The 13304-nt window shown below is 42.6% G+C and overlaps 2 protein-coding genes across 2 annotated transcripts in view; both read left to right on the forward strand.

The window, feature by feature from the left end:
• LOC103457655 (NACHT, LRR and PYD domains-containing protein 12-like) overlaps positions 1-4984 on the forward strand; it is a 14851-nt gene extending 9867 nt beyond the window's left edge. Inside the window, exons 6-8 of the mRNA XM_008397948.2 lie at positions 482-661; positions 2669-2839; positions 4628-4984. Coding sequence (XP_008396170.1) covers positions 482-661; positions 2669-2839; positions 4628-4784 — 508 coding nt within the window. The 3' untranslated portion in view covers positions 4785-4984. The remainder of the gene's footprint in view (positions 1-481; positions 662-2668; positions 2840-4627) is intronic.
• Positions 4985-8010: 3026 nt separating this feature from the next.
• Positions 8011-12204, forward strand: fbxo3 (F-box protein 3). Its single transcript, XM_008397960.2, has 12 exons — positions 8011-8159; positions 9288-9377; positions 9455-9618; positions 9689-9803; positions 9872-10076; positions 10157-10202; positions 10268-10352; positions 10712-10834; positions 10909-11024; positions 11096-11203; positions 11280-11362; positions 11451-12204. The coding sequence occupies exons 1-12, from the start codon at positions 8068-8070 to the stop codon at positions 11580-11582; spliced, it is 1359 nt and encodes a 452-aa protein (XP_008396182.1). The 5' UTR covers positions 8011-8067; the 3' UTR covers positions 11583-12204.
• The last annotated feature ends 1100 nt before the right edge of the window (positions 12205-13304 follow it).

Below are 13304 nucleotides of genomic sequence, written 5' to 3' on the forward strand. Positions count from 1 at the left end.
CAAGTCAGTGTGAGTCAGAGCTGTGAGCAGTTCCTCCTCCTCTCCATCATCTCCAGTAGTTTCCTTCCTTCAGCTCAGTCAGCCTCTTCATCAGCTGCTGCAGCTCCTTTGAGGCTCTGATGCTGCAGAGAAACTGAACTTACCTTCACAGATGATAGAAGATCTTCAACGATCTTTAGTCAGGAACTGCACAGATTCTCTGTTGGGTCAAACTCAGTAAACTGAAGATCAGACGTTGATCAGATGATGACATCATGATGACATCACTGTTATCATATTTTAGTCTGTTWATGATCCAGGTTGCCCTGCGACAGACTGGCGACCTGTCCAGGGTGACCCCGCCTCCCGCCCGGAACGTTAGCTGGAGAGGCACCAGCAACCCTCCCAACCCCACTAAGGGACAAGGGTGTCAAGAAAATGGATGGATGGATGATCCAGGTTGAGTTCATTAGAACTGAATTTATCTCTTCTCTCATCACAGACTTGGTGGCTGTGAACTCCAAAAGGGTGAATGTGAAATTGTGGCTTCAGCTCTGAAGTCCAACCCAGATCTGACTGAAGTGGAAATAAGTCGGATCTACATAGATGAATGTGGAGTCTCTGAGATGAAGAATCTGCTTGAGATCCTGGAGAGTTCAGTCAGTAAAGTGAAGAAACTGAGGTTTGTTTTCTATATTTATAGTGTAAAATCATTCATTCATACTTTAATCCTTAGTTTAATTAATAATTAAATTCTTAGATGTTTTCTTTTAAAACAACCTGTTAAATTGTCAGAATAAAATCCTAAAAACTTTTTATTTTATAAATGAATAATTTTCTTATTTCAGACTTTGAGATTATTGAACTTTGTTTTTCAGTTTTTGACTTTAAAATGTTTTTTACTGATGAACAAAATGAGTAAAAAAATTCAAATGAAGTTAATTAATGATGGAGATGTTTCAGTTTGTTTGTAAAGATTCAGATTGTTTTATTTCTGATTCTCATCTTTACATCCAGAATGAAATGTTGTTCCTCCAGTCGAGCCACAAACACTGACCTGTTCAAATCATTATTAATGAAACATCTAAGTGACTGATTGTAGAAAAGCAAATCTAGATGAACTGAATGACAGTGAGGTTTGCAGCAGCAGCAGGTTCCTCACTTTGTCCTGAAGCTGTGGTTCTGTTGGGCCGGGTCAGAGAGGAACCGNTGAGGTTTGCAGCAGCAGCAGGTTCCTCACTTTGTCCTGAAGCTGTGGTTCTGTTGGGCCGGGTCAGAGAGGAACCGTCCTCTTCAGTCTGACAGCTGTCAGTGTGTTGGAGCCTCGTCTCTGTGATGAAGCTTCATCAGGAAATAATGGCCTCCATTGGCTTTCAGCAGCTTTAAGAAGACCCAAGGCCATTAATGAATAAACAGAGTGGTTCTGATCCAGTTACCAAGTCGGGTCTCCAGCTGATTATTTGAGCTCTGGCTTTTCAATCAGCAAATTCTGAACTCATGAAGAAGAAACACACACAGCTTCTCTTCAATCACAATTTATTAACACAACAGCCCAACTTTACAGTTAAATTACTGGATCAATAAAGTCTGATGGTCACTAAACTGGGAACTTTAAACTGAAACTACAAACGAATAAGAAGCTGAAAACAGAATAAATCTCAATCAGGGTGCTAAGAGAGAGAGAGAGACTAAGCTAACTAAAGCTATGCTAGATCATATTAAAATGAATCAATCAATGTTTAAAGGACTGTTTATCAGAAGACCTTAAGATTAAACTCAGGGAGGATCAGCATTGTATTTAACATACCAGAGACAGAAAATGGAGCTACAGCACATGAATGTGGACCAGGTGTGTTAGGAGAGGTTCTGCACATGCTCAGACTAAAGGTTCACAGTCTGACAGAGAAAGTCGACCAACTCTGGATGAAATGGTTCCTAGAAACAGGGAAGCTTTCTGGGGACTTGACTGCCTGCTCATATGGAGCTGCAGCWCATGCAGGAGTTTTATGTTGGCAGGAAGCAAAACAACATGGAAGCAAGTGATGAGTTTCCATTTTAGTGTCAATTCCACTGATGGAGCAAATTACAAGTCAGTCGTCCTCCAAACCACTGAGAGCAGCTTCCAGAGGAAATCTGAGTTAGTTCTGACAGTCAGACTCTATCAGGATGACCACAGTCTACTGGCAGAGTTCCTGGACATGAAGGAGACAGAAATAATATAAAGATCATTAATTAACAGTCCTGCAGTAAATACTGACTTTGTGAAGGTTATAGTGTTAAAGTTATTTAGTTCAAACATCTTGATTCAGCTCTTATTTTGTAGGACAGGAAATGAGATCTTACCTTTGTAAAGCTTTGTGTGCAACAAGCTTCAGCAGTTACTGAAATCATTCTCATGTGGTTCACCTGGAAAATAGATTTAAAAATGACTCATCTTCACAATCAGGTTGTTCTTTATGATAATGTTCCCATTTCTGCAGCGTCTCTGATGAAGGATTCAGAACTTGAACTAAATGACCCAAATCAATCTGACAGAGAAAAGACTCAATATTTTCTAGTTGATAGTTCAGTAACTATAAATTTTAAATTCAGGGAAATTAATTTTCTACATTTTTATTATTTATTTGTTCATATTTCAATTTTAACCTGCATCCTGTTGGCTTCAGCTCATCTTTAATTCTTTATTCAGATTGGACTGCAGTTTGTCAGAGGCCAGCTGGACTTCTCTGTCCTCTGCTCTGAAGTCCAACCCGACCCATCTGACAAGACTGGACCTGGCCTACACCAACCTGGGAGATTCTGGAGTGAAGGAGCTCTGTGGTTTTCTACAGACTGAAGGCTGCAGACTGGAGACACTGGGGTACTATTATTATATATTTATTACAATATTATGTCACCCATTTGTAAATTTTAACTTCCACTCCCTCATTTTCCGGTTTTTCCGCTCTTTGGCCCCTTTCATTTCTCAAATCTTGCGATAGTTATATTAGCTGGAGCGGGGAAGTATGAAAAGTAGGACCCATTGGGAGGAGAAGAACTGCAGCTCAGTTAAGCGTGTCATGTTTTCTCCTTAATTCTGTACGATGCTCATATAAATGTACTGAACTATAGAAGCCTACTATCATGAGCCGAGTCGAGAGGAGGTGAAAAAAAAACCCGTTTGTATGAGATATAAACTGTGGAATTGGTGAGTGCTTCTGTGTGTGACTTAGTGTTAGCTGATGTCATTGTTTGTTGTGTAGCGGCTAAATTACTGACTGTGTCAATCCAGACGCCCATAATAACTTTGAACAAACAATTGGAGAACAATAAGGTGCCTTAAATGTTTATTGAGCAGTAATTTAGATTAATAATTTACATTTCATGTTGACTAATTTATATGATTTTTNAACAATTGGAGAACAATAAGGTGCCTTAAATGTTTATTGAGCAGTAATTTAGATTAATAATTTACATTTCATGTTGACTAATTTATATGATTTTTTTATGGATGTAATTTATATTGAACTTTGTATCTATTGAAAATGCATATTGATTGAAAATTATTGGAACTATGTATAGTGCAAAAACCCTAAAGGAAGGGTTGCACTTGTAGTGCCTGAAAATTCTGTTGTCCTGCCAGGCTGGTTGGAGGCTCCTTGCAGCCAGTGAAGAATTTTGCCCCCATTTGGATATAATTGTTAGCCCAGGACCTGCACTGAACAAAGCAGTTTGAGTAACTTTTCTGGAGACCCCAGGAGGGTGTAGGTTAATTAATTATGAAACTCTGGGATTGATTGATTGATTGATTGATTGATTGATTGATTGATTGATTGATTGATTGATTGATTGATTGATTGATTGATTGATTGATTGATGGATTGATTGATTTTTGTTTTTTCCCTTTGTTTTGTTTTTTTCTTGCACAATTTTATATGGCCATTTGGATGTTTTTTCCACTGCGTTGTAAATATGTATAGAAATTCTCCTCAATATAAATACAAGGCACCAGCAACTGCAAACTTCCTGTCTCTGTCTACTCCTTCATGAGTCGTACCTTATCTTCTGAGATTTTAGCCCATTTAACATTTTTATTGATCAACATTGATACATATTGCCGCCTATTATTTTTACAAATATGCTACAATTATATATTTATAAAATATGTGAATAATTGTATTTCATTGATCATAAATCAAAGTTTATATCTTTTGTTCTAATAAATATTTTCTGAGTTTGTTCCTGGACTTGGATCCAGAGTTTAATTTAGTTCCTCTGTGTAACGGAGATGGACCTGCTGATCTGAGGTCAGAACAGGACAGCATTCAGACCCCCAGTGTTTAGAAATCCCTCTCATGTGAAGCAGGTCAAAGGACATTCTACCCAGTCTAGAAAAGTGAATTCCTGGAATCTGACAGGAACAAATCAATAATCAATGATTGATGCTTCAACACTTTGATCAGAACCTGGAATGATTTTACTGACTAAAATCCTCCAACACAACATGACCCAGTACCAGGTTCTGGTTCTGGTTCTGGAGTCAGCAGGTCTTTATTGAAGCAGCAGCTTGTTGGYTTTAATATTCATGAGAATCTTTAACTGGTTCTGTTGGATTAACTGATTCACCTGCATCCTGTTGGCTTCAACTCATCTTTTATTCTTTATTCAGGTTGTTCAGCTGCAGTTTGTCAAAGATCAGCTGTGATTATCTGGCCTCAGCTCTGAAGTCCAACAGCCTCCATCTGACAGAACTGGAGCTGAGACGCAACGACCTGAAGGAGTCAGATGTTCAGCAGCTGAAGGATCTTGTAGAGACTGTAAAGTAAGTAAATGTTTGTAGTGATCTCAGATCTGCTTGTTCTCTCAATTCAACAGGAAACAACTGATCAGGTTAATCTTGGTCACAGCTCTGAGATCAGTCTGACTGCAGCCTGGAAACCATCTACTGGATGTGCTGCGTCACTGACTGCTGCTGGAGAGGCTGGAAACACTCACTGATCTGATCTCTCCATCCTTCTTCTCTCTGCAGGTGGTAAAGTAGAGAACAGTCTCTGTGTCCTGCTGATCCTCAGAGGTTGAAGCTGCAGCAGTTTGAGTCTAAAGAGACTCTGACTGGATCATGATGATGACCTCTGACCTCCAAGATTTTCCTCCTGTTTATTTCCTCATGTCATTTAGTGTCTGATATTGTTGGTCTCTTTGGATCAATAAAGATCCAATTCAAACTAGGCTCCATTTAGAGGCTTTGTGGAGTTTTGATCTGAACTGGATTCAAATGGAAAGTTGATCTTTTCTCTCTTATTCATTTTCATCCTGGAACCAGAAATATTAAATAAAGTTAAATTCATTCAACAATTTCCAGGTGGCATATTTGCTTCATCCTGATTCAGTTTCAGGATGTTTTCATATTATGTCAGATGGTTTTTTTTGTTTTGTTTTGTTTTTTACAGATATTTGGGTAATGAAGCTCATTTTATCTGCAAACAGGTCAAATAATCAGTGATGGTTTCTTCAATCAGAGGATAAAGATTTTCTTCATAATTTTAAATCAAATAGTTTAATTTCCCCCTTTCTGATGGCCAAATCCAAGGTTTAATAAAGATAAAGTTTCATTACTGCAGCATTACCTTGGGTAGCATTGGAAGCTTTGTTCAGAGACTTTCAGATCTGCTTTGAAGGATTTTCAGTTTTTTCTGCAGACCTTCATAGAACTGCTCAGTCTAAACATTGCCCTCAGTCAGAAACTCTTCCTCTAAACTAGATCTCAACTTCCTGATTCCTTCCTCTACAGAGATCCTGTGTTCATGTTTGCATTTTCATCTAGACCATCTTATTTTGTCGTCCAGTGAAATGTCTTCTTGTTGTGGATTTTCTTTCTCAGTCAATGAAAATGGCTTTAAATATCCTCTGAGAATGTGCTTCTTCTGTGTTATTTCATGAACAGCAGCGTATTTCCTTCAGTTCATTAATATTCACTCAATTTTATCGATAATCTGATTCATCATTAAACTTGTGTGAAGGATTTTAGTGTTTATTTACAGACTTTGACCACAGGATGGCGGAAGAGAGCGAGTCTGGTGAAGAAAGAAAAAGAAAATAATAGTTTACTACGTGGGCTGCGCAGTTGGTAAAGCTGTTTCCTTGCAGCAAGAAGGTTCTGGGTTCGATTCCCGGCCCCGGTCTTTCTGCATGGAGTTTGCATGTTCTCCCTGTGCATACGTGGGTTTGTCCTGTCTGTCTCTGCCACCAGCAACCCTCCCGACCCCAATGAGGGATAAGGGTGTAAGAAAATGGATGGATAGTTTACAACAGTTGTCTTCTTTAAAAGTCTGAATTGCATTAATTGTTCTTAATTAGGAGGTTGATTCCTGCTCTTATCTCAACTGGTGGGAGTTTATTTTTCATAAATAGATCTTTTTATTTATTTTTTCAAGGCATAATTAACTAATTGTGATTATTTCTTTCATTAAGTGCTTTAAAAAAATTTCCATCAACTTTTGTAGATGTATTTTTATGTTTTTTTTTTTTTAATTTTCTGTATGATTGTATTCCTTAATTTATGGAATACTGATTCTTGAATTATATTATTTTTTGCATACTGTCCGAGTGGAGTCATGTAATTCCATTGGGTTTTTGCCTCTTCCTGCACAGTTACTGTTTGTTTTTAACATGTTTGATCTGCATTATATTTGAGCACAATCTAAAGCCTTTGATTCTCAAAATTATCCACAGTTTATATTTCTGCAAGGATTTTGATTAGATGAAAAGTTTTATCAGTGAATGATTTTCTATAGAGATTGTGAATATACGTGTTGTCAAATACATTAATGATATTAATTGCCAGTCTTCTGTTTGCATTCATGGAAACCAAAGATAAGCTCATACCTGAGTGAAAATTTAGTACCAACATGACAATTTATAAAGTTAAGTTTTTTGTGACTTGACAAGTTTAGAATAAATGATTGGTCTACTGTTTAAATTGTGTTCAACAGTTTGAAGGAGACGGCTCTCATTTCTATGTCTACCAACGCTGGTGGCAATTACAGTTAAAAAGGATTTTAAGGGGTGCTCTGGTGGTGCAGGGGTAAAGCACAACCCACCTTAGTCCTCGTGGCGGAAGTTGAAAGTTTGAATGGGCCTGGTGACATTTGCCGCATGTCTTTCCCCTCTCTCATTACCCTCTTTCCTGTCTAACTACTTTCAAATAAAGGCAACTGGAGCCAACAAAACCTTAAAAAATTACTTTAACATAATTGCTAAAGAGGCCACATGCAGATTTTAATTTTTAAAACATATTTTAGTCATATGAGTCTGTCTACGTCACAGTTGTGTTGGTCTTTAAGAGTATATTCCATTTTCTAAAACCCTTGTCCCTTACTGGGGTCAGGAGGGTTGCTGGTGCCTCTACAGTTAACGTTCCAGGCGAGAGGCGGGGTCACCCTGGACAGGTCGCCAGTCTGTCACAGGGCAACACAGACACACAGGAGGCAACATGCACACAGAATTTAGAGAGACCAATTAACCTGTCATGTTTTTGGACTATGGGAGGAAGCCAGAGTAGAAACCCCATCATGCACAGGGAGAACATGCAAACTCCATGCAGAAAGACCCCATGCTGGGAATCCAACCCAGGACCTTCTTGCTGCAAGGCTCTACCAACTGCACCACTGAGCAGCCTGTCTTTGAGTTTGTGGTTGTAATGTGACAAAATATGGAAAAGTTCAAGGGATATGAATACTTTTGCAAGCCACCTGTAAAACTCAATGCCTTTTTTTGTTTTGTTTAAATTTTATATGTAGTTGACTCAGACGGAGGGAAATTATGGACTGACACAGATCTTCTTTAACTATAGATGTAAGGAATACTGGAATTGCTTTTATCAAATTCTTGTAAATCTTAATTAAATTTCAAGCAAAATTATTAAAATTTATTAAATGTTTAATAGATCCAGTAAGAGCTGTGAAACAACCCTTTACTGAAGTAACGAACCGGAAGTCTCAGGCTTCTCTGGTGCTTCACTCAGAACCCAGAGTCACAACATCACCACCGCTCCTCCTCCCGGCAGGGGGCGTTATAACAGCGCTGCTTCCAGCAGATCTCCTGCTAACAATGGCAGCCTCCTCGGAGTTGCAGCTGGACCAGCTCCCCTCGGACCCGCTGCTCCACGTCCTGTCCTACCTGAGCTTCAGAGACCTGGTCCAGTAGGTATCAGCACCAAGCAGACTGGAAGCGATAATCAGACGTCGTTTTCTAGCTACAGCATGCTAGTGGCTAACAGCGGCTTGTTAACACTCCAACTAGCTGCTGTTTTTGTTTCGATTTCTACAAAAATATGATGCATAAAATTACTGTCAGTTGATCATAGCTTCTGGATATAGAATGAAAACTAAAATTAAAGCATTAATGCCCGGCTGAGACGATATAACAGCTTTAAAAGTAAAGCTAAAGATCTTGTTTACAGTTAGCTTCCTGCTAACAGCTGTAGCTTGTGTACTTCAGAGAAAGTGATGAATAAAACACTCCTGGGATGATTCAGGCTGCTGAACAGAATGTCAGAGAATATGTAAAGTAAACAAGAAATACACAATTTAGTGTTATGTACCTGCTAACAGCAGATCAGCACACAGAACTTCACTTAGAGGAAGTAAACAAACCACCACCTGCACATGGTCAGAAACAAACAAGTTTTATCAGCCTCATTTTACCTGTTTTATGCAATATTTTTTTATGTTGCTAAAAAGAAGCTGAAGTGCAACTAGCTGTTTCTTTTAAAGTAGGGATTTTCTACCTTCATGTAGTAAAAATATTAGATCTATTCCGGTGAAGTTGTGGTTTTATTTGTTTACTATAAAATGCTCATGTGTTAGTCGGTTTGGTCTAGTCAAAGTATAATTTGTATGTGTCTGTTTTTATGCATTTTTCTCTTTAAACTCTTTGTTCTACATTTGTTATTAAAGTACATGTTTGAACCGTTTATACAGTGATTATTTAAATGTTCTAGATGGTAAATAATTTAGTATTTCTGAATCATTTAATTGTTTTGAAATCAGATTCATATTATTCTTATTAGAAAGGCTGAGTTTTTCAATTTACTGCTAAAGGTTTACAAAAACTCCACCTTTACACCCCTTATGTTGGACTTTGATCTGATTCTTCAGGTAAATGCATCTCTATAATAACTTTCTGCTTAATGTAGTGGAATTTAACTACAGACTCACAAACAGTTTAATCATATTTACCACGATGAAACGGTTAATATTAGTAATAAGTGAGAATTTTAAGTAGTGTTTTCCAGACTTGGATAACCCCGCCCTCTTTTGTTGTTGCAGCTGCAGCTACGTCAGCAAGAGGCTCAGTGATCTGTCCAAACACAACCCACTGTGGAAGCGTCACTGCTGCAAACACTGGCTGCTGACAGAGTAGGTCCACCTTCACTTCCTTCAGAGGTGTTTTCACTCAACAGCAGCCTGAAGTGTATGTGTGTGTATGTGCGCAGTGCGGAGCGGCTGCAGCGTGGCCTCTCCTGGTACGGCCTCTTTAAGCTCTACTTTGCCGATCTGGGTCGCTACATCCGGTACTACGCCGAGCTGAAGAACGCCTGGGAGCAGCTCAAGAGCTTCCTGCAGCAGAGATGTCCACGCATGATCGTTTCCCTCAAAGGTAACGCGACCCACCGCTGCCCACTGCATGCTCCCCCCCATTGCCATGCTGAGCACTGCCTCCGTTGCAGACGGCGCCACGGAGGCGGAGCTAGACGACATCGAGGCGCAGATCGGCTGTAAGCTGCCAGACGATTACCGCTGCTCCTACCGGATCCACAACGGCCAGAAGCTGGTGATCCCAGGGTGGGTGTCCAATCAGAGCCCTGCCCCCTCTGGTCAGCCCTCCCAGTCTAACCAGTGTGTGTCTCCAGGCTGATGGGCAGCATGTCCCTGTCCAACCACTACCGCTCCGAGGTGCTGCTGGACGTGGAGACGGCAGCCGGCGGCTTCCAGCACAGGAAGGGGATGCGGCGCTCGCTGCCGCTCACCTTCTGCTTCCATACCGGCCTCAGCCAGTATGTGGCCCTGGAGGACGCCGAGGGCCGCCGGCAGGGAGAGAGCTTCTATCCCTGCCCTGTGCGTACACTTCCTGTCTGCCTGTCCTTTCACAGTAAAGCGTAGAGACAATTATGACCCGGTTTGGTTCTGTTTTCCAGGACCAAACGGCTCAGGACCCATCGGCCATTGACATGTTCATCACAGGTCAGCTGCTCTCCTCTCAGCTGGGAGGCGTCTGGACTTTGTTTACGCTCTCTTCCTGTCTGCAGGCTCCAGCTTCCTGGACTGGTTCAGCAGCTACGTCAACAACGTCGTCACAGGAGAGTTTCCCATCATCAAAGAGCAGATCTTCAGGTGAGTCTGACCTCTGTGTGGTCCATTCATCTATAAACACTATAACATGGCTAACATCTATAACTGTTATTATGAATTAATTAAGAGTGAGAAGGAGACTATATTCTAAAACATATATTAGTAAATCCTCATTGTTCTTCCAAGGTAGTCTGAAATGTTTAGTAAACGACTCCACTTAAAATTTAGGTGAGCAGAATTTACTTCTCACTCTTAATTAATGCACAATAAACWGTTTTATAATTGATTTGTTTAGAGATTAATGAATGAGACTAATGAACTAGTTATTAGCCTTGTTGTAAAGCAGAAGATGTCAGTAGTAGTTCTGGTAGAAAGTGGACCCGTCTCTGTTTGGTGTGCAGGTATTCTCATGAGAAGGGTTGCGTCGCGACCACCGGCGACATCTCCGTCTCCGTCTCCACCTCCTTCCTGCCGGAGCTGTCCTCCGTCCACCCGCCGCACTTCTTCTTCACGTACCGCATCAGGTAGCGCCACCTCAGCGCGCAGACCCGGGCCCGGTTCTGATGGGGTTCTAATGGTTCGACCCGTCTGTCTGCAGGATAGAGATGTCCAGAACTGCCTCACCAGACGCAGCGTGTCAGCTGGACAGCCGCTACTGGAGGATCACCACCTCCGACGGAAACGTGGAGGAGGTTGCGGGTCCGGGTGTGGTTGGTAAGCCCCGCCCTCCTGCTGCGCTCTGATTGGACCAGTCCTGGACCTGAGTGTGTCCTGTGTGTGTGCAGGGGAGTTCCCGGTCATGACGCCTGGCAAAGTGCACGAGTACGCCAGCTGCACCACCTTCTCCACGCCGTCGGAGTTCATGGAGGGTCACTACACCTTCCACAACCTAGGTGGCGCTCTGTTGCTCCTCACACACACACACACACACAGACAGTGTATTGGGTCTGATGTCTCTTTGTCTTCCAGCCAATAAGGAAGAGGTTTTCCAGGTGGCCATTCCTCGCTTCCACATGGTCTGTCCTCCCTACAGAGAGCCGGAATCTCCATCTGTAAGACACCTGTCCCGCCATCTGTCTCCTCTTCCTTTAGTCTGGACCAGCTGACGCTCTTCTTCTCTGCTTTTATTTCTGTGAACAGAAAGCTTCGACCAGCCACACGGCTCCCTACAGCGACGATGAAGACGACAATGACAGCAGAGGAAGGTTTGGTGCTCTGAGAGGCATCAACATGTCCAGCCTGGACAGCTCGCGGTGTCCCAAGTTCACCTGAACCGCCGCTAAAGCTAACGGCCGCTAACGCTAATGGCCGCAGAGCCATAAACTGAAACTGAATCACTTGAACTTCCAGTTGCCAAACTGCATCAGAGTAGGACGAGCTCTTTTCTTCTGTTTTAGTTTTTCTGATTGACCAGATTTAGGTTGAAGAAGAAGAAACGATGCTTCAGGGCTGCAGAGGTTTTTCATCTCATCTTACAAACCAATCAAAACATTCCTCATCCTGCCAGGCAGCAGACAGGGAAGCTGATCTCTTCAGATGTTTCCTGTTGTTTAGAGAACGGGTTTGATCTGCCATCTGGTGGTTAAACCTGGGATTACAGCTTCATTTGTTTTTTTTTTTTCTTCTTTTTTTTTCCTGAGTTGTTTGATTTGTTACATAAATAAGAGTAAAAAGTTTAAAACCCTCAGTAGAAGTTACATTTTCAGGTGAGAATCTGGGTCAGGACAGATTAAATTGGTGATTTTGATCTCTGTGATGATTTTGATGAGCTTTTGGGTTGGAGTGTTGCTGCTGTCTGCGAATTGTTCTGCTTCTGTTTTAGGTGAATGCAGAGTTGAGTTTTTATGTTTGGGTTCAATAAAAACAGATTGTGTGAATCTGAGTTCTGCTGTGACCTTGAAGTTTAGCCGTTTCTGATCTGTACTAATGTTTAATTTTCTTTGTGTGGGATTGTTGAAGGTTTTCTCTCTTCTGCAGTTTTTCTATAGGCGTTTTGCAAGATTTTATTTTATTCTGCTGCTTCTGTTTATTTCTTCTACGGTCGACTTCAAATGCTTCCACATTTCTCACCAGAAACATTCAGCTCACAGAGTTTTTATAGAAAATTTAGATTTTTCTAGTTTATTTCGTTAGTCATCCTCCTCCTCCAGCTCTTCCTCCTCCATCCCCCTCCCCAGACTCCTGCGCCTCCTCATCCCTCTGGTCTCCTTCCTCTCCTCCTGCTCCGGCTCCTTTCTCTCCTCCTCTTCCTCCTCCTCCTCCCCCGGCAGTTCCTCCTCCTCGCGGGCGCTGCAGCGGCTGCAGTGCCTCCTGAAGCCGCCCAGGACCTCGGAGCGGAACCAGCAGAAGGGACAGGCGTAGCGGCCGGGCCGGTGGGCGGTGCGGGCGTGCTGCTGCAGCCGGCTGGGCAGGAAGAAGCTCTGGGGGCAGGAGCTGCAGCGGTACGGCCGCTCCACCTCATGGTGGCGCTCTACGTGGGTCAGAACGAAGCCTGCAGGGAGCAAAGGGAGAGGGTGAGACGACCCGGTTCTGATCCAGAGGCTGAAACATCTGGAAAAATATCCAAGCTGGCTAACCTTTCAGTTTGCTCTTCCAGTTGCAGACGAGGCAGACGAAGCGGTGGGAGACGGAGCCCACCCACCGCGCCGCCACCTCCATCTCCTCCTTCATCAGCTCCTCGCTCATCCCGGCGCCGTCCTCCTCCTCGGCCCGGCCCGTCTGCAGCTGCCGGCTCTTGGCTAGGGCGTGGCTGGCGTAGCTCTTGGGGATCTCGTGTTTGCGAACGATGTGGCTGACGGAGACGGAGCGCTGCCTGTGGCTCCAGCCACAGATCTTGCAGTGGAACAGAGCGCCGTCGAACGTCAGAACGTACTGCTTCTCTTCCTCACCGACCTTCCCCTCACGCTGCTCCTCTTCCTCACTCTTTCTCTTCCCCTCCTCCTTCTCACTTTTCTTCTTCCCCTCCTCATTCTTCTTCTTCCCCTCTTCCTCCTC

The sequence above is a fragment of the Poecilia reticulata genome, linkage group LG2 (assembly GCF_000633615.1).
Source record: "Poecilia reticulata strain Guanapo linkage group LG2, Guppy_female_1.0+MT, whole genome shotgun sequence".
Taxonomy (NCBI): Eukaryota; Metazoa; Chordata; class Actinopteri; order Cyprinodontiformes; family Poeciliidae; genus Poecilia; species Poecilia reticulata.

What these genes read in the sequence shown, in the direction of transcription:
- fbxo3 (XM_008397960.2), top strand. Translation starts at nt 8,068, where the DNA reads ATGGCAGCCTCCTCGGAGTTGCAGCTGGACCAGCTCCCCTCGGACCCG. An exon ending in AAACACTGGCTGCTGACAGA is followed by an intron (nt 9,378 to 9,454) that starts GTAGGTCCACCT and finishes GTATGTGCGCAG; the next exon opens with TGCGGAGCGGCTGCAGCGTG. An exon ending in TGCGGGTCCGGGTGTGGTTG is followed by an intron (nt 11,025 to 11,095) that starts GTAAGCCCCGCC and finishes GTGTGTGTGCAG; the next exon opens with GGGAGTTCCCGGTCATGACG.